The following is an 18,948-nucleotide window of genomic DNA, read 5'->3' on the forward strand; positions in this document are numbered from 1 at the left end:
CACAGTATGGTTAGTTTGTGTGTTTTTGCTCGGCCAAATGAAAATAGTTCGAAAAGTACCAGAATAATAAACTGTTGTGGATCTCGGAGCAAAACAAGGAAGATAGATTTTTGTTCCTGAATGAATCACTGTTTATGAATTAATCTGTTGAATGAATGACTCAATGATTCACTCATAAAGACACTCACTTGGATTTTTGAACAACTTGGTTAAGTGAACAATTCAACGACTCACTCATAAAGACAGTCATTGCCATCTTCTGACTTAAATATGTTACATGCATAAACAATCTGGAACACACTAACATAAACTATATATATATGGCATTTTGTCCATATAAGATGCGAATGCTCTGCATACCAAGGCCAATTGAGGAAATAAGTTGAAGGGATAAATAATATAAAGATGAGGGTGAAGTGTGTTTAAGGGTGATGAATGGTGAACAAGGGCAGGTCTCCATCAGTTCAGGAGCGACTCGACCTCTTCTGCGGTGGACACCTACAGAGCATGTAATACAGGAGTATCTTTACACAACACACCTACACAAGCGTTGCTCTCTCTCTCTCTCTCTGCCTTCATTAAAATGGAGTTCCTCAAGCTCCCATTCATCTTTCTGACAGGCGTGCCATCGATCGACCTCGGTGCAGGATGTAATTCCAGGGCTTTAAATGACTCTGAGCTCGGTCACTCCAGTCGGACGGCACTCGGTATCCAGCGCTGCCGTGTAGAGGAGGGTCAGTTACTCAAACGACTCGTCCACACCACGGCTCACAGCTTTGATTTGATGTGCTTGTAAGGAGCATGTCAATGAAGGGACATTGACGCTGACCATTCACTGACACAAATGTACTCTGGACTCAAAGGAATCAATTGGATATTTTTCCAGTATATTTAATCCATTTTATCTATCTATCTATCTATCTATCTATCTATCTATCTATCTATCTATCTATCTATCTATCTATCTATCTATCTATCTATCTATCTATCTATCTATCTATCTATCTATCTATCTATCTATCTATTGCTCTGTATGTTCATATATCCATCCAACATCCTTTCAACTATATATATATATAAGAGAGAGAGAGAAATAAACTCAATAAACAACATTATATATATATATATATGAGAGAGAGGAGCTTCTTCGGATGCTGGAGTCTTTTTAAAGAGCAACAAATAGTCAATATCAGCAAAGCTATTCATCTCCGACACCGGTGCATTTGTTCCTCTGGTGAGGCCATCATTTTAACTACTGCAGAATTGCATGCACACATATATACCGCATATGCATGCAAATAAAGACAGCTGTACACACATAAATGCACATACAGACCAATAAATGGCTGGTTACCCATACATACACACACACACACATAGAGAATAGGGCCCATGAGTGCATCACTGATCTCTACCTCGTCTGAGGTGAGTTTCCCTCCATAGCCTGAAGAATCCTGCCCGAGGCGAATATACAGCATCACAGCTACTAATGACCTTTAAAACACACACACACACACTCACACAATCACACGTATGTCTCTCTCACTGAGTAAACAGAAGTCTATATTGTGCAATAAAGTCTAAATGGCAGGTGCTTTGGGCAAAGGTTTTGGCAGAAAGAGGAAATAGGATGGAGCAATTCCCGATCCCTCTTCATCTTCCTGGAATCTTCTTAATCTCTCAATAACACTCAAAAGTAATTATGGCACTCAATATCTGATCCGGATCACAATTCAGCAGCAACAGACATAATAAAACCTCAATATCTTTCACACACAAGCACACACCTGCCAATGGCTCCAGAATTTACCAGCCACAAATATATTTTATTGGCCATGATACTGTATTGTGCAAAAAAAATATATTTGCATCTCAAATATTCATGTGGTCAGGAAACAAGGTGACTCTATTTGTCTTATTAATTACAACAATACATGTTTGAGCACAGCAATGTTTTGGAAACGTGTTTACATAAAACTACCTAAAGTCGACAAGAAAAGCTGCACATAACCCGTTGAACTTTTTGTTCAGGATATTTAACGCAAATGGTGAAATGTGCGTCTATATGACTGGTGGTTGAAAAATAATAAAATATTACTTCGCAATGATATGCACTTATGATTCGTAGACAAAAAGCAAAAGCTGTGTGTTTGTAAGAAACAAATCCATCCTCGACGTGGTTTAACTTGAAACTGTCACTTCTAGCCTGATTATAAATTTATAATCCATAATAGGTTCATCTCCTGTCATCCTCTCAAATAAAAATCCACCCACATGTTTGTTTAGAATTGTATTGGATTGATTTGTGCATATTTCTCTCCTGATTTAGACGAGATCACCTTTTCACTGGGGGAAACAACATTATGGATAGAAGACTAGTTTAAAGTTAAAAACGTTTCTTACAAACACTCAGCTTTCACGTCACAAGACATTATCTGATGGACTGGAGTGCTGTGGATTATTATGATGTTTTAATTAGCTGTTTGGACTCTCATTCTGACGGCACCCATTCACTGCAGAGCATCCTCTGGTGAGCAAGTGATGCAATGCTACAGTTCTCCAAATCTGATGAAGAAACAAACTCATCTACATCTTGGATAGCCTGAGGGTGATAAAATTTTTTAGCAAATTTTCATTTTTGAGTAAACTATTTCTTAAATACTGCTTTGTATTGTATAAAGTGCTTTAAAACAAATGTGACTTGACTTGAATACTGAGTGCCACACACACACACACATACACACACACACGTGTTATCAAAGAGAGCGTCCGCTATTTATCCCTACCTGTGAGGGAGATGGAAATTCTCAAATGGTCCCAAATGAAGCATGTCCTCTCTGCATTGGCTTTAATTAAGCGGCTGACAGTGACTGCGGCTCACAATTACAGACAGTGCGGCTCGCGCCGGTGTTCTCCACGCACAAAGAAGCCGGGGGCCCGTCGCATAATGAATGCATTTTAACAAGATGAAACAAAACCAATTACAACTGCTGTCATATTCTGAAGTGCTCTGCTTAATGAATATAAGAACAATATGTTACCTAAGAGAGATTAAACCCTCGGCCTGCGCTACGCTCGCTTGAACAATGTAACAACTGCAGAGCGTTTCATATGTGTGTGTGGGTGTGTGTGGAAGAGAAAGAGTGAAGAAAAGATTAAAAATGAGAAGAATGAGAGAGAAAATGTGGAAAAATGCATCAGCTATGTTTGGAACAGAATACTGTCTGCTAGTCGTTCATGAATGAACACTTTTATTTAGCAAGGGCACGTTAATTTGTTCAAAAGTGACAGTAAAGTCATTTATAATGTTACCAAATATTTCTATTTTAAATAAATGCTTCTCAACTTTCAATACCTCAAAGAATCCTGGAAACATGTATCATGGTTACCACAAAAATATGAGCAGCAAATCAGTATATTAGAATGATTTCTGAAGGATCGTGTGACACTGAAGACTGGAGGAATGATTGCTTTGCTGTACAGGAATAAATTACATTTTAAAATATATTCAAATAAAAGAGAAGAGAGAGCTGGGTTTGAATGATATTTTGTGCACTTTTATATTTACTTTAGATCTCGACACAACAGAGATAAATCACTAAGTAATGTGACTTGTGCCATTCCTCATAACATCTTACCAGCTGTTTTAATGTGCGCCGCGTGTTTGTGCATTCACTGCATTCAGTGCTTACACAATAAATCCAGCGCTGATGTCATATGCAACCAGTCTAGGATCATATTCAATATTATTACAAGTCAAAACAGCTGTTTCATATATGAGTATATTTTAAAATGTAATTTACTCTTGTTATGTATTCATTTGATAGAAAAATACAGTAAAAACAGTAATATTGTAACATTATTAAAATTTAAACGAGCTGTTTTATATTTGAATATATGTTAAAATGTAATCAGCATCATTCCTCCAGTCTTCAGTGTCACATGATCTTCAGAAATCATAATAATATGCTGATTTGCTGCTCAAGAGACATTTCCTATTATTATTAATATTGAAAACAGTTGTGCTGCTTCTTTAGTCCACTCTTAGACTGCTGCAAACCTGAACATGCACGAGAACGAAAGAGAAGACGAGAGGAGAGAAAGTTGCTCAAAAAAAATGAGCTCATTGGTTTGGATTCCAGAGTAATGGAGCGAACAGTCTGGGATTGTTTCTCTGATATACCTTCACTTTCAGCAGCGCTATTCATTTCTACTGCTTTACTGATAAAGACCGTAAGCCTCTGAAACTCCTCCGTCTATATTAACGACCAAATTAAAGCTCTTCTGTTGCTTTTAATGACACACTGAAGTGTTTTCCACTCAGTACTGACACAGAGATACTCGATACTCAATTGGTACAAAGGGGCCCAAAGTGTGCCAAATATTATTGTGCCAAATAAAAATATAAATAAAACATACGCAAAATAATGTAATGTTAATTATATAATTACATTAATTTAATGTATTACTATTAATAGTAATACGATATACATTTGAAAAAAAAATACAAGAAATTTATATAATACTAAAAATGACAAAAACATGAATAAAAATAAAATATTTATAATTTAATATAATTATTTAATATATATATTTAATACTATACCTTTAACAAAAGCACATCCAAACATCATATTGCACTTAAATAAAGAGTTGTGATGAATGATCATGAAAGCTGTGCTTTCCAAAGCCTTGATGAGATTAGGCTGGGGTTGTGTGTGGAGGTGCTGATTAGTGTGGATCCGGAGTAATTAGTGTGAAGGGTCATGAGTGTTTACTGCAGTACAGATCAAACCATTAGACAACAGATCTGAGAGGGGGAGCCAGAACATCTCATACCAACTCACACACACACACTCTTACAGCAGATGGTCCATCACAACACATTTCCTACATGCACGCATGCTCAAACACACTGCAGTATGGCAGCAGACACACATCTGCCATATCTGTTCATACTTCAGTTCTCTGAAGCTCAGGAGGTGACCTGAGAGACACACACACTCGCTTCCCACCGATCTTACCACAAACTGCTCAGGCGTGCAACCGTATGGCCATTATAGGAAAATGCTTTGTTTGGAACTCATTTAATGTCTCCTTAAAGATGCTAATTATAGAAAAACACTAAAGTACACAAACAGAGATGCAAACGCATTGAGAACACGCTGAACTGTTGATCGGTGCATATTGCTAAAAACATCAGAATATTGTCAATGAAATGAAATCAGATCAAGCTTGATATAAACATGTCAACACTTGAACTAAGCTGCTGTGTTCAGGCTAATACCTGCTATAGTGCTTGCTTGCGTTGTTGAGAGGATGCAACTGTTTTTGCATAAAATTATAAATTGCAGGGGAGTTTCAAAACGCATCCATGCATTAAATCAACACGGTTCCCACAGTCCTGAAAAACATGGATATATCAGGGAAATTGTGATATCCATTCATGGAAAAGTCACAGGGGTTAATAACATTTTAAAAGGTTTCTTGATATGTAAAATCCTGGAATGTAATTGGTAATTAGTATTTGCATAGAGATGTGAAATCATCATTGAGAACAACAGAAATAAAAAACAAAATAAAAAAAATACTTTTATATAAATTAAGTCTATTTTTATATAATTTTTATTACAATTGAGCACAATTTTATCCCAATTTGCATTACTTTAGCACAAACAAATTTGAAATTATACAGTGTATTTTATATATTGGTTCTATTTCATATATTTTTTTCCAATAAAAATTGCTGTAATGAAAATTATGATTATTTTTACTGTAATGCAAAATAATACTTTAATGCATTTTTTTATATCATCATATAATTTATGTTATTATTCACTATTGAATTTTAGAACATTTGCATTTATATATATATATATATATATATATATGTATATATATATATTTTTTTTTTTTTGTCTTTTCATTAAAAAATAAATAAATAAAAAATAACCTGGCTATGCGTTCTATACTAGACTAACTGAGACTCGTCATGGCACTGGTATACTGTTGTTGTTCTCTTGTTGACCTGACTGCTTCTATTGTTCTCATTTGTAAGTCGCTTTGGATAAAAGCGTCTGCTAAATGATTAAATGTAAATCTGAAAATGTGCTGCTGAACGTGCTGCGAACACATTTCTACGTTTAATGGCTTCAGAAACGCGGTCAGCTCCACTTTTACAGTGAGTAATGAAGAGAGGAGAAGAGGAGCAGATGTGAGGACGCAGTGAGCAGAGCAAACACATGGACACAGTCTGGACACACAAAAGAAGAGTCTATCATTCTCCTCATCCACTCCATTTCATAGAGCGATATGAATCAGATGATGATGAGGAGCCGGCGGATGAAGCATTAGCTGATAAGAGCTTGAGACGCATTAAATACAGCCAGCTGTGAATCTCACCACACCTGTCCAGAATATCACTGCCTCATATTTCATTTTAAGATAAAAAGAAGAAATTATGTATAGCATAAAGAAAATGAATTCTATTTTTTAGGACACTTGATATTTTTGCATTAGTTTCAACTTATGATGATTTTTTTTTTTTTAATCACAATTTGCATTTATGCAATATATTATAATTATTTCCAAGCAAATTGGAAATTTCTCAAAAAAATATTTTTACTGTAATAAATATAATACAATTACTTTTAATTGTATTATATTTCATTTAATTATATTTTCAGAATTTTTTAATAAGTTATTTTTAGTATTTATTATTACATTTTATTACAAATTGTTATAATGAGATCATTGTCGCAGAGAATAATAGATATTTAAACTCTTTAAAAAAAATCTAATCAAAAGTTCCAGATTCATTTTATTAGGGGAATGTGATCTAAATAAAGTTTAAATAAAAAAGTAAATGAAAAAATACCTAAAAAGTATTTATTATTAAAAATATAAAAAAATACTCTTTTTTTATTTATTAGTACTATTTAACATTATATTTTATGGGGTTTTGTATTTTATTATATTTTAATTTATTATATTTTTGTTCATATTATACATTATTTATTTTTAATATTCATTATCACATCAGATATTAAAATCTCTAAAACATCCAGATTCATTGTATTTAGGGGAAATGTGCTTAAATGTAATAAAAATGAAACAAAAATGAAAAGCAACCAAATAAATTAAATGTCACAACGTAAATAAATAAATAAATATTCTGAAAATAAACATCACTGTCCAATAATTTTTCTTTGTTTCATTATTATTCCATTTTTTCTTTTGATTTTAGAAGTATGACCCAGACATGTTTTTGTAGGACATTTCGGGGGGAGTTTTGGTGCATCGGTGCATCAGAACAGATAGACAGCGAGCTGAAAAGAGACGCCGAGCGTCCACAAACGTGACAGAGAGCGGTGAGTCTGCCCTGCAGCTCTGACTCAAACATTTGTCAAGTCACAACACGAGTCCTGGGCCTCTGATAAAACAATCCTGCACACTTCATTTCTGTTTGAGGTGAAGATACGGCCACACACACACACACACACCACACGCACACACGCACGTGCGCGCGCGGTCGGTTAGTCGCGATTACCTCTCTGTCCTTGAGTTTCATGGCCAGGACGAGCTGGTGTCTGTGGTTGCTCAGTGCCTCGCGGTAATTCCCCTTGGAGAAGAAGGCCGACCCCAGGTTCCCGTGAGCGCGGCATTCACCCGTCTGGTCACCTGAAGGAAACCAGATCTGGGTTAGAAGGTTTCCATACACACACCAACATGACAAAACTGAATCTGAGGAAAACGTGTTCACAGGCTTCAGGAAGACCATCTTCAGATGGTTTCTAGCTGGTCAAAGCTGCTTGTTTAGGTCCATTAGGTGGTTTAATCTGGTAAACTACCTGGTGCAGGTCAAGCTAAACTAGCAGATCATCTCAGACCAGTATGAAACCAGATACTGAGTTCCAAAAAAACAACAACAACAACAACAGCTGAACTGATAAAATGTGCAAGAAATTGTTCAAAGTGGTAAATAAAACAAAGATCATTAGAGTACATTTTACACGATTATTTCAGTCTTTCAACTTTTAATTATTCCTGAAATGTACTCACAATTTATATGTAAAATAAAAATCAAGCACATAGTTTTTTTATTATTAAATATTATTAAAAGTGTGTTTAATTGTCAAATTTTTTTAAATAAATAAATATATATACAGTATATATATATATATATACAGTACAGACCAAAAGTTTGGACACACCTTCTCATTCAAAGAGTTTTCTTTATTTTCATGACTATGAAAATTGTAGAGTCACACTGAAGGCATCAAGGGCTATTTGACCAAGAAGGAGAGTGATGGGGTGCTGCACCAGATGACCTGGCCTCCACAGTCACCGGACCTGAACCCAATCGAGATGGTTTAGGGGTGAGCTGGACCGCAGACAGAAGGCAAAAGGGCCAACAAGTGCTAAGCATCTCTCGGGGAACTCCTTCAAGACTGTTGGAAGACCATTTCAGGTGACTACCTCTTGAATTTATATATAAATAAATTAAGCTATTGAATTAATGAAAACAACGACCGAGCAATTGAATGAATGAATCATACATTTAGCTTTTTTTGCTAATTTTGACAAAAATTATACATTTCCTGTTGGTAAACTGGCAAAAATTCTCTCCAAAATCTGATATAACTACACCTTATCTATTTATTTTAATTCTGTCAAGTTTTTTATGTATTGATTTATTTATTCATTATTTGTAAAAACAAACAAACAAACAAACAAACAAAAAACGGACAAAATTAGATTTTTTTTTTTGACCAAATTATTCAAACTGGGCAGGTTTTTTTTTTTTTTTTTTTTTGCTTAATCTGACAAGATTTATGACCAAAACTGGAAAAAACTAGGCTGTTTTTTCTATTTTTATTTATTCTTAAATTTGACAATTTTAAACAGATTAGACAGACAGATTTTTTTGGTAAATCGTACCCGGAAACAAATTCTGCCAAAACTATGGCAACTTTATTTGCCTGCATATATTATACTTGTGGGCAATATATACTACATACAGCAAAACTCAACTTGTATCACATAATGTAAAGTTTTATCATCCAACTCCATTCTGCTGAATACAACTTTAAGGCATGTGAATGTGATAATCTTCTGTAAAGCTGCTGTGTGCGGAGTGCTATAGAAATACATTCAGCTGGACTCATAAGTGGTTTGAGGTGAATGTACGAGTTTACAAAGCAATGACATCATGGCAGTCACAGCACCTGCAGCGTCAGAGCTTCATCAGCCGAGAGAAAACCCGAGCCGAGCGAGACGTCAGCTGTGTGCTGAGGTGCTAAAAGTGCGAGCTGAAGCTCAAACACAAACATTCACAGTTCAGGCGTGCGAGACAGACCGGGTGAGAAATGCTTTCATGCCTTAAAGTCCTGCTGTAAACCTCTGACATTCAGGAGCCGCCAGGAGAATATTTATGATGCATACAGTAGATACTTACACACAAAAACTAGTCCAGTGGCATTCTTGGGAAAAGTCGCAGTGGCTTTTAATTAAAAGAAAGTCCCATGAAGCCTAATTACTGAGAGACCTTATCAGCGTGTGCTCGGCTGGGTCAAAATAATTAACTTTGTGAGAAGGTACCGAGGCTTTCCGTGCACAAGGTCACCTGGACATCCATCACAAGACGTTCTCGCAACAGACCACCGAAGTACATCGATTTCTCAAGAACAGGACATGATCACATGAATATGCAAAATGAGCCCAATTAAATGAGATTTAAAGGAACAGTTCGCAACTAAAGCATTATTTACTCATTGTCATGTTGTGCTAGCCTGTGTGACTTTCTTTCGTGGAGCACGAAAGGAGAACAGGAGTATTTTATAATGTGTAGAGCAAAGTAAAGGTCATTTACACCTCAGTGCTCCTGTGGCTCAGTGGTAGAGCTTATTGTGTTAGCAGCGCAAAAGGTCATGGGTTCTATTCCCAGCGAACACAGGTAAAATGTATAGCCTGAATGCACTGTAAGTCGCTTTGGATAAAAGCATCTGGTAAATGCATTAATTTAAGTGTAAATGTAGATTAATAGATCGCAAAGTAGCAGTAGAAATAACAGCTATAGACAGTATTGTTATCGTAAAACAAATTATTAAAATGCTTTTCCTTTTATTTAAAAAAATTCTGTATTGTTTTTAAGTTTTGAAATTGTAATAATATTCATATTTATAAAATGTAAATATTAGATTAAATATAATAGATTGAAATGTAAACTATTGAAAAAAAAACAAGTTGTATTTAATTTCTTTAACGTTATATTGTTTTATAAGTTTATAAATTGTAATACTTATATTATTAAAATATAAATATTTGATTGAATATTAAAATATAAACTATAAAAACGTATTTTATTAACTGAAATGAACACTGAATACAATATGTTGTTTACATTTTGTTGTTTCATAAGTTTTACATTAAAAAAATGTATATTAATAAAATAAAAAATATTAGATTAAATATGAATATACAAATTATTAAAATGGTTTCCGTTAACCATGAAACTACATACATTTACAATTTTAAAATGTGATATTATTTTATAAGTTTAAAAATGTTATATTTATACTAATAAAATAATATTATATTAAATATTAAAACAAACTATATAGATTGCTTTCGTCAACTGAATATGATAAAATGTAATATACAATTAAAAAAAATTCTAAGTTTGATATTGTTTAATACATTTTAATTTTGTAATCATATTTATATGAATAAAATAAATATATTCCGTTGCTAGGTGAAAAATAATTTAAAAACACTTAAAACTAATTTGAAATCTTGCCTTAGAAAATAATTAAAAAAGTTAAAATAATATGTTGAAGTATTATAATAGCTTAAACTAAATAGAAATATATATATATATAAAAAAGAATCATGATAAATACAACTAACAAAATCACTTAGTTATTAGTTATTAAAGCTCAAATTAAAATCAAAAACATAAAAGCTCATTCAAACTATTACTAAATACTAGAAGAATACATAAATGATACAGATGGAATATGGTCAATAAAAACTAAATCATGTATCAAGAAACCTAAAATATGTCAAATAGGTTTCTTTAAGTCTTCACTCACCTAAAGTTTTGGCCACCTCCAGATCTTGCTGCATGTAGGCGGTGCTCTTCTCCGTGTTGCCCAATGACCAGTAAGCGCTGCTGAGGGCCGAGAAAACAGACCCGCGCAGCTTTAGGCTGCAGGTGCCAATCTTCAGCGCCGCTTCGAGGACCACCACAGACGCGCCGTGATGGGAGGCGGTCAGCAGCTCCTGACCAATCACAGACACCACCACAAACGGACTCTTGTCCAGCTTCATCTTCTGCAGCTGCTGGTAGGTCGGCTCCAGGGATTCTGCACAAATCACAGCCAGAGTTAAGATGAGACATGAAACGTTCAAAAAAAATGTAATAACGTATTTGAAAGTAAATCTACCTTAGATCTAAAAACACATCTAACTGATGTAACTTTCATTTAAACATCAAACATACAACAATGTTTATCTTAAAACTAATTTGTAATAAATAATATGTTGTCAGATCTGTCAAGAAATTACACTAAATCTGATTAATAAAATAATAATTAGAATGTTTCTCACCAAATCTGACAAACTAGGCTGTTTTTTTTTTTTGCTAAATCTGACCTAATTAAACCATTCTTTCTTTGTAAACTGTACATAATTAGACAGTTTCTGAGCAAACTGGGATGTTTTTCGCTTAATCTGTTTTCTCAAGTTGTTGTTGGTAAATTAGACAATTTCTCACCAAATCAGACAAAAATGGGTGGGTTTTTTTTCTACTAAATGTGACAAGGTTAGTTTTGATGGTAAATCATGGCAAAAATAGACATTTTCTAAACAAATCAGACAAAACTGGGTTGATTTGTTTGCTAAATCTGACAAAGTTGAAACAGCTTTTAATGGTAAACTTGACAAAACGATGCAGTTTCTCACAAAACTGGACAAAAAAATCTGACAACATTAGACATTTTCTGAGCACATCAGACTAAATGTATTTGTTGTTGTTGTTTTAAATCTGGCAATACTGAAAAGATTTTAATGGTAAATTGGACAAAATTATTCTGCGTCTCATCAAAATGGCTCTTTTTGCCTAATCAGACTAAATTAAACAGCTGTTGGTAAATCAGAACTTTTTAGACAAATTAGAATTTTTTTCCTAAATCTGTCAAGAAAAAAAAAATTAGATTAATTGGAGAAAATTATTCAGTGTCTCACCAAATTGGATCAAAACTGGGCTCTTTTTGCCTAATAGGACAAAATTAAACAGTTGTTGGTAAATTAGACATTTTCTGAGCAAATCAGACAAAACTGGTTGTTGTTTTTTTATTTGTTTTTTTTGGCTAAATCTGAAAAGATAATTTTTTTTATGATTAATTAGACCAAATTAGACAGTTACTCACCAAATCTGGCATAACAAGGCTGTTTTTTTGTCAAAATTTGACAATATAGACATTTTTTAAGACTAAATAAGAGTGAATCCATTAAAAAAAAAAAAAAAAAAAAAAAAAAAAATTTAGTCCAATTTAGATATTAAAACACAAATTTTCTCAGAACGACAAAAACTAATTTGACAAAATCAGACAATTTTAATGCTAAATCTGAAAAACTGGATCTATTTCAGTTGTCATTTTTTGACTATCATTTGCACATCACTAAAATGACTAAAATCATGTTCAGTGTAACAGCTTTTGTCTGCACAAGCTGAAGTGATTATTTACTGTATGTATGTCTGGATGTCGTCTTATGGAAGTTTCTCACTAAAATGTTCACCTTAGAAACGCTTATTTGTAAAATAAGCCCATGTGTTACTATGCAGTAAGATTTAGCGAGCACCATATGTGTAGAGGTGACCTCCGGCGGAGGAAGGAGACACAGTCAAAGAGTGAAACACACACGCTTTCATAAATCACGACAGGCCACAGTCGAGTGTCACCCACTGCCCCCTGGGACCCCCAAAGATCCAATTTTATCTGCCCTTCCCTCATTTTTCTGTAGTATATCTATGAAGTATCTTTCTTACCTTCCTTCTGGGTGTGTTTGATAGCCAATTCAGCATGTTTCATCTCGGCTGCACAAATGTGTACTGGCATAGGCACTTTCACATCATATCCTGTGTTTTATCACAGCTGGAACACCACAATGACCAATCAGCATCTATTAGTGTTATGATTTTGATTTATACTTTGCTGTAATTATTGATTCTGAGTTTTTTTTATGGTGTATTGGACAAAATAAAAAAAAATTTGAACAAACTGTACAAAACTTGTCTGTTTTACCTAAATCTGACAATATTAAACAATTTTTTTCATGGAAAATTGGTAAAAGTTAGAAAAATGGGCTGCTTTTGGTTAAATCTGACCAGATTAAACAATTTTTGTTGGTAAATCAGACTAAATTTGACATTTTCTGAGCAAACTGAGCAGAAAAAAGGGGCTGTTTTTGCTAAATCTGACAATATTGAATTATTTTTGGTGGTAAATCAGACTAAATATGAAATTTTCTGAGCAAACTGGAGAAAAAAGAAAAGCCTGGGCTGTTTTATTTGCCCAATCTGACAATATTAATCAGGTTTTCTGTGGTAAATTGGACAAAATTAAGATAGTTTCTCCCTGATTTGGACAAAAAGTATGCTGTTTTTGGCTAAATTTATCAAGATTAAACAGTCTTTGTTTGAAAAACAGACTAAATTAGACATTTTCTGAGCAAACTGGAGTTAAGCAGTTTTCCATTGGTAAACTGGACAAAATTAGACATTTAATGAAACAGTCTGTCTTGGTAAATCAGACAAAATTAGACATTTTCTGGGCAAATCTTTCGTAACTAAGCCGCTGTTGCTAGTTAAATTGTAACTATTTAACACATTTTAATGAAATAATTATCTGCTATACTGTATTTCTTGTGCTAGATAAAATCTAGTCAAATTCAGCATGAATGAATCTCCACACTGTAAAAACACACTTCAGGAACACGGAGTGATTTCCGACAGGTTTAATTCCCTCTTCTCGTGTAGCCGACAGGCGTGAATGTCCTCTGCCGCAGGCTACAAACACTCCACTGGGTTTGTGGTGCACATTCATACCGAGTAATTGCATTCAGCCTGACACTTTTACAAGTTGCATAAATCTGAGTGGTGAGAAACTCTTTGGCTTGGGGACGGAAGTGAGTGTGTGTGTGAATCTAGTTAGCAGCAGACAAGGGCATGATAAACAAGAGCGCAGAAGTGCTTATGCAGCCCGCCGCAGAGAGGACAGTTTAATGATGAGCCTCTAGGTGCCTATCTTTCCTTCCTCTTGATGCTTTTCTCTTCGCCGCTTCCCTCTCTTCTGTCGAGAGGCTTTGCCATGTGAAACAGAAGCTTTGACGTGTCTGTCTGGCGTCTCGTGGGAAGCAGCTAAATAAAGAAATAATAACAGAGACTGACAACAACACCCACTTGCATTTCATTGTGTTTACTTTCTTTTAGTCTATTTACATTACTATTCCTAAACTAAGCCGAGTGGATTTCCATATCTGTGCATCCGGAGGAGATCTAATATTCCCTGTAGCTCAAAAACAGAGGTTTCAGGTGGATTCTGTGCTAATTCTTCATGCTTTATACCGCTGGGACGGGCTAAAAACACATCAAGAGAGAGCGGAAACCAGCTGTGGATACATGAACCACATCAATACTGCAAACTTTTCAAAAAAGATGCTTGCAGACCATTTTATTTATTTACAGTATTCAGAATCCATTGTATTTGAAGAAAGAATGAATAACAGAATGATAGAATGATCAATGGAACAACAGATGGATGAATGGATGGATGGATGGATGATAGACAACGGACGGACGGACAGACAGACAGACAGACAGACAGACAGACAGACAGACAGACAGACAGACAGACAGACAGACAGACAGATAGATAGATGAATGGAGGGACAGACAGATAGATAATATAGACAGACAGACAGACACATATATAGATAGATAGATAGATAGATAGATAGATAGATAGATAGATAGATAGATAGATAGATAGATAGATAGATAGATAGATAGATAGATAGATAGATAGACGGACGGACGGACGGACGGACGGACGGACGGACGGACGGACGGACGGACGGACAGACAGACAGACAGACAGACAGACAGACAGACAGACAGATAGATAGATGAATGGAGGGACAGACAGATAGATAATATAGACAGACAGACAGACACATATATAGATAGATAGATAGATGGATGGATGGATGGATGGATGGATGGATGGATGGATGGATGGACGGACGGACGGACGGACGGACGGACGGACGGACGGATGGATGGATGGATGGATGGATGGATGGACAGACAGCCAGATAGATAATATAGACAGACAGACAGACAGACAGACAGACAGACAGACAGATAGATAGATAGATAGATAGATAGATAGATAGATAGATAGATAGATAGATAGATAGATAGATAGATAGATAGATAGATAGATAGATAGATAGATAGATAGATAGATAGATATAGACAGACAGACAGACAGACGGATAGATGGATGGATGGATGGATGGATGGATCTTTAACCAAAATAGCAGTGAATGATGCCTCATAAGATGAGAAACTGTCTGGTTTCCCTGTGTTTGTGCAGCTGTCTGTGTCGGGACGTCTGTGTGTGTGTGAGTGTTAATGTGCACGTGTGTGTCAGTATACCACATCCACTGATGGGCCGCTAGCTGTAGGTGTATGAGAAATGCTTTCGGGGATGCTAGGATGTAAATCACAGTCTCAGAATAAACAGGGTCATGCAAACAGCCGTTGTTCTGAGAGGATGTCCAGACGGGGTCGTTTCAACTGCTAATTATGTCCCTTATTTCCTCCGTTGTGCCTCAGAGCCAGACGCAGCACTGTGAGGCACAGAGAGAGTAGATTATGTTGAACAGTCTCTCCAAATCGGCTCCGGGCAGAGAGGTGATCGCTCGCAGCCCCTGGGCTCGCTGATAACAAGAGACCTGCTTTCTCCCACTCTCTCGCTTTCCCTCATCCCTTTATCGCTTTTGTAGCACCCTTGTGTGAGGATTTGCATGTGGGATTACCTAACTTTAATTTAATTGTTCTCCTCTCGGCTTCACAGAATCAGAGGTGCCATTCAAAGCCCTTCTGCTAAGACGAGAGGTGAGACGCCACAGAAAACTGAGCCGATTGTGTTGTGCTGCTCGCGTGGGATAACAGATGCACCTCTTTGGTTTGTGTTGGAAAGTTGCAGACTCTGAAAAACACACTCAGGATAATCTCTGTGCTCGCTGCAGACTCAAGTCTGTGGAGCTGGATAGCTCCAGTGTGTGCTGTACAGCACTATTGTAATTGTAAAAGTATACACATATTTTATAAATTTTCTTAGTGTAATTAATTACATATATTTGCAAATATTGCAAATATATATAAAGTACATATTTTGTCTATTCTTTTTAATCCTAATTTTAGTTTTGCGTGTTTGTAAATATATGTCATAAGCGTCAAATTATTTTTTTTTATATATATTTCTATATCATCTGAAAGCTGAATAAATAAGCTTTCCATTGATGTTTGATGTTTGTTATGAAAGGACAATATTAGGCCGAGATATAATTATTTGAAAATATGGAATCTGAGGGTGCAAAAATTTTTTCAAATATTAAAAAAATTTGCCTTTAAGTGGTCCAAATAAAGTTCTTAGCAATGCATATTACTAATCAAAAATTAAGTTTTGATATATTTACAGTATGAAAATTTAACAAATATCTTCATGGAACATGATCTTTATTTAATATCCTAATGATTTTTGACATAAAAGTCAAATCTATAATTTTGACCCATACAATTTATTTATGGCTATTGCTATAAATATACCCCAGCAACTTAAGACTGGTTTTGTGCTCTAGGGTCACGTGTGTGTGTGTGTGTTTGTGTACATACAGTATATTATTTTAGTGTAAAATATTTTAGCTATTTTACATTTCAACCTTAGTCCAATAAATAAGACTTTTTCATTTAGTGCATAAAAATGCAAACCAACTCAAAATGATGAAGCAGGTCACATATGATGCAAAAAAATGCACCTACACCTCTCACACACTAATACGGTTGCTAAATGAAGCTCATTATGCACACTGAACCCTCGTTATCACACTCATTACAGTCAACAGATGAATCTACATCAGAAGAGCCCAAAACAGCATGTTGCATCTTCAGCTTATATTCCCTGCTCATCTGAAATGAGTTCACACACAAACATCATGTCCTACTCATCTTTTGGCATTTTCAGATTCCATATAAGAAACTATTTGGCCCATTCATGAACCTTTTTCACTAATGAAGTTCTCACAAAAAGGTTTTAATATCTTTAAGAGGTTGTTTTCGGGAATTTGACCCTACGGGCCGTGTACCTCTTAGTGGGGACTTCATGGCGGCCTCCACCATTCCCACCAGCAGCTGTAGACTCTTGGGGTCCTGTGCCAGTCCTGAGGCGAAGGCGGCCAGGGCGTCCGCATGGCGCCCCAGGTACTGAAGGGCAACACCCTGTCGGAAGTATGCCTGCAGAAGGAGAACCAGAAAGAAAGCATGTTAGTGTTGTTATCGTATTCAATGAACAAGCATCATACCATCTAAGACTGGTTAGTGTGCACTAATCAAAAGTGATCTGAACAAAAAACCCAGACCATAAGGATTAAACCGCAGTGTGAAACACATATAGACACGGACAATTCCTCAAATCATGCATTTTATTGAGGAGATGTACATTGTTACTTAACTAAGTGAACTATTATTTCCTGCTAGACGACAAAATAGCTGCAAAAATCCCAAAGACTTAAACTGACCTGAGTCATATCTGTTTACACTGAAGATCAACAGGAAAAACATAGTAAATATGCTAAACAAACACATTTAAGAAGATGTTTAAAGGAAAAGTTAGGCCAAAAATGAAAATGTAATCAGACTCAGTCCATTCAAGATGTAGATGAGTTTGTTTTTTCAGATTTGGAGAAATGTAGCATTGCATCACTTGCTCACCAATGGATGCTCTGCAGTGAATGGGTGCCGTCAGAATGAGAGTCCAAACAGCTGATAAAAACATCACAATCCACACCAATTTTGTGACCACATCATCTTGTGAGTGAAAAGCGGCAAGAAACAAATACATCACTAAGATGTTTTAACTTTAAACCATAATTTCCAGGCTAAAATACATATCCATAAACCACAACAACTCTTCCTCCAGTGAGTGGTGCTTGATCTGTGCATATTTCTCTCCTGATTCAGACAAGAGGACTTTTTTACTAGAGGTAGCTTTATAGATTCAAGATCAATTGGAAGCAATGGTTTGATGTTACGTTAAGCGTCTTAATGATGGACTTGTTTATTGCAAACATGGAGCTTTTCACTTCGTAAGGATGTTAATTGATGAATTGGTGTGGTGTGGATTACTTGTGGATTATTGTGATGTTTTTATCAGCTGTTTGGACTCTCATTCTAACGGCACCCATTCACTGCAGAGCATCCATTGGTGAGCAAGTGATGCGATGATAAATTTCTCCAAATCTTGAAGAACAAACAAACTACATCTTGGATTGACTGAGGGTGAGTACATTTTTAGCAAATGTTTATTTTTGGTTGAACTACTCTTTTAAATCTTGTCTGTCTGTCATGCAGGTGCTGATACGGACATTGTATCTCAGACATGCCTGCATTCATGTTTTTAAAAAGGATGCTTTTATTTTGATCTCTCGATGCAGACCAGACCGCTCGACGGTATTAAATATCACAGCAGTTCACTTCCAGAACACATAATGTCCTCTCTATATTCACCGTGAGGGAGATGGGCTGATAAACACCATCATTTTCACTGACTTTTCACTAAAGGTGTCTCTGGTCCGAGCGGACTCACATCTCATAAAGCT

At 35.5% G+C, this 18,948-nt stretch overlaps 1 protein-coding gene across 3 annotated transcripts in view; it reads right to left on the reverse strand.

Annotated features, from left to right (window-relative positions):
* Positions 1-18,948, reverse strand: part of LOC132127712 (tetratricopeptide repeat protein 28-like) — a 270,207-nt gene that overhangs the window by 70,129 nt on the left and 181,130 nt on the right. For all 3 annotated transcript variants that reach the window (XM_059539755.1, XM_059539754.1, XM_059539757.1), the window contains 3 exons: positions 17,437-17,584; positions 11,094-11,366; positions 7,550-7,680 (listed from right to left, as the gene is read on the reverse strand). In XM_059539755.1, the coding sequence (XP_059395738.1) occupies positions 7,550-7,680; positions 11,094-11,366; positions 17,437-17,584 (552 nt within the window). The remainder of the gene's footprint in view (positions 1-7,549; positions 7,681-11,093; positions 11,367-17,436; positions 17,585-18,948) is intronic.

This window comes from Carassius carassius, chromosome 45 (genome assembly GCF_963082965.1).
Source record: "Carassius carassius chromosome 45, fCarCar2.1, whole genome shotgun sequence".
NCBI classification, from domain to species: Eukaryota; Metazoa; Chordata; class Actinopteri; order Cypriniformes; family Cyprinidae; genus Carassius; species Carassius carassius.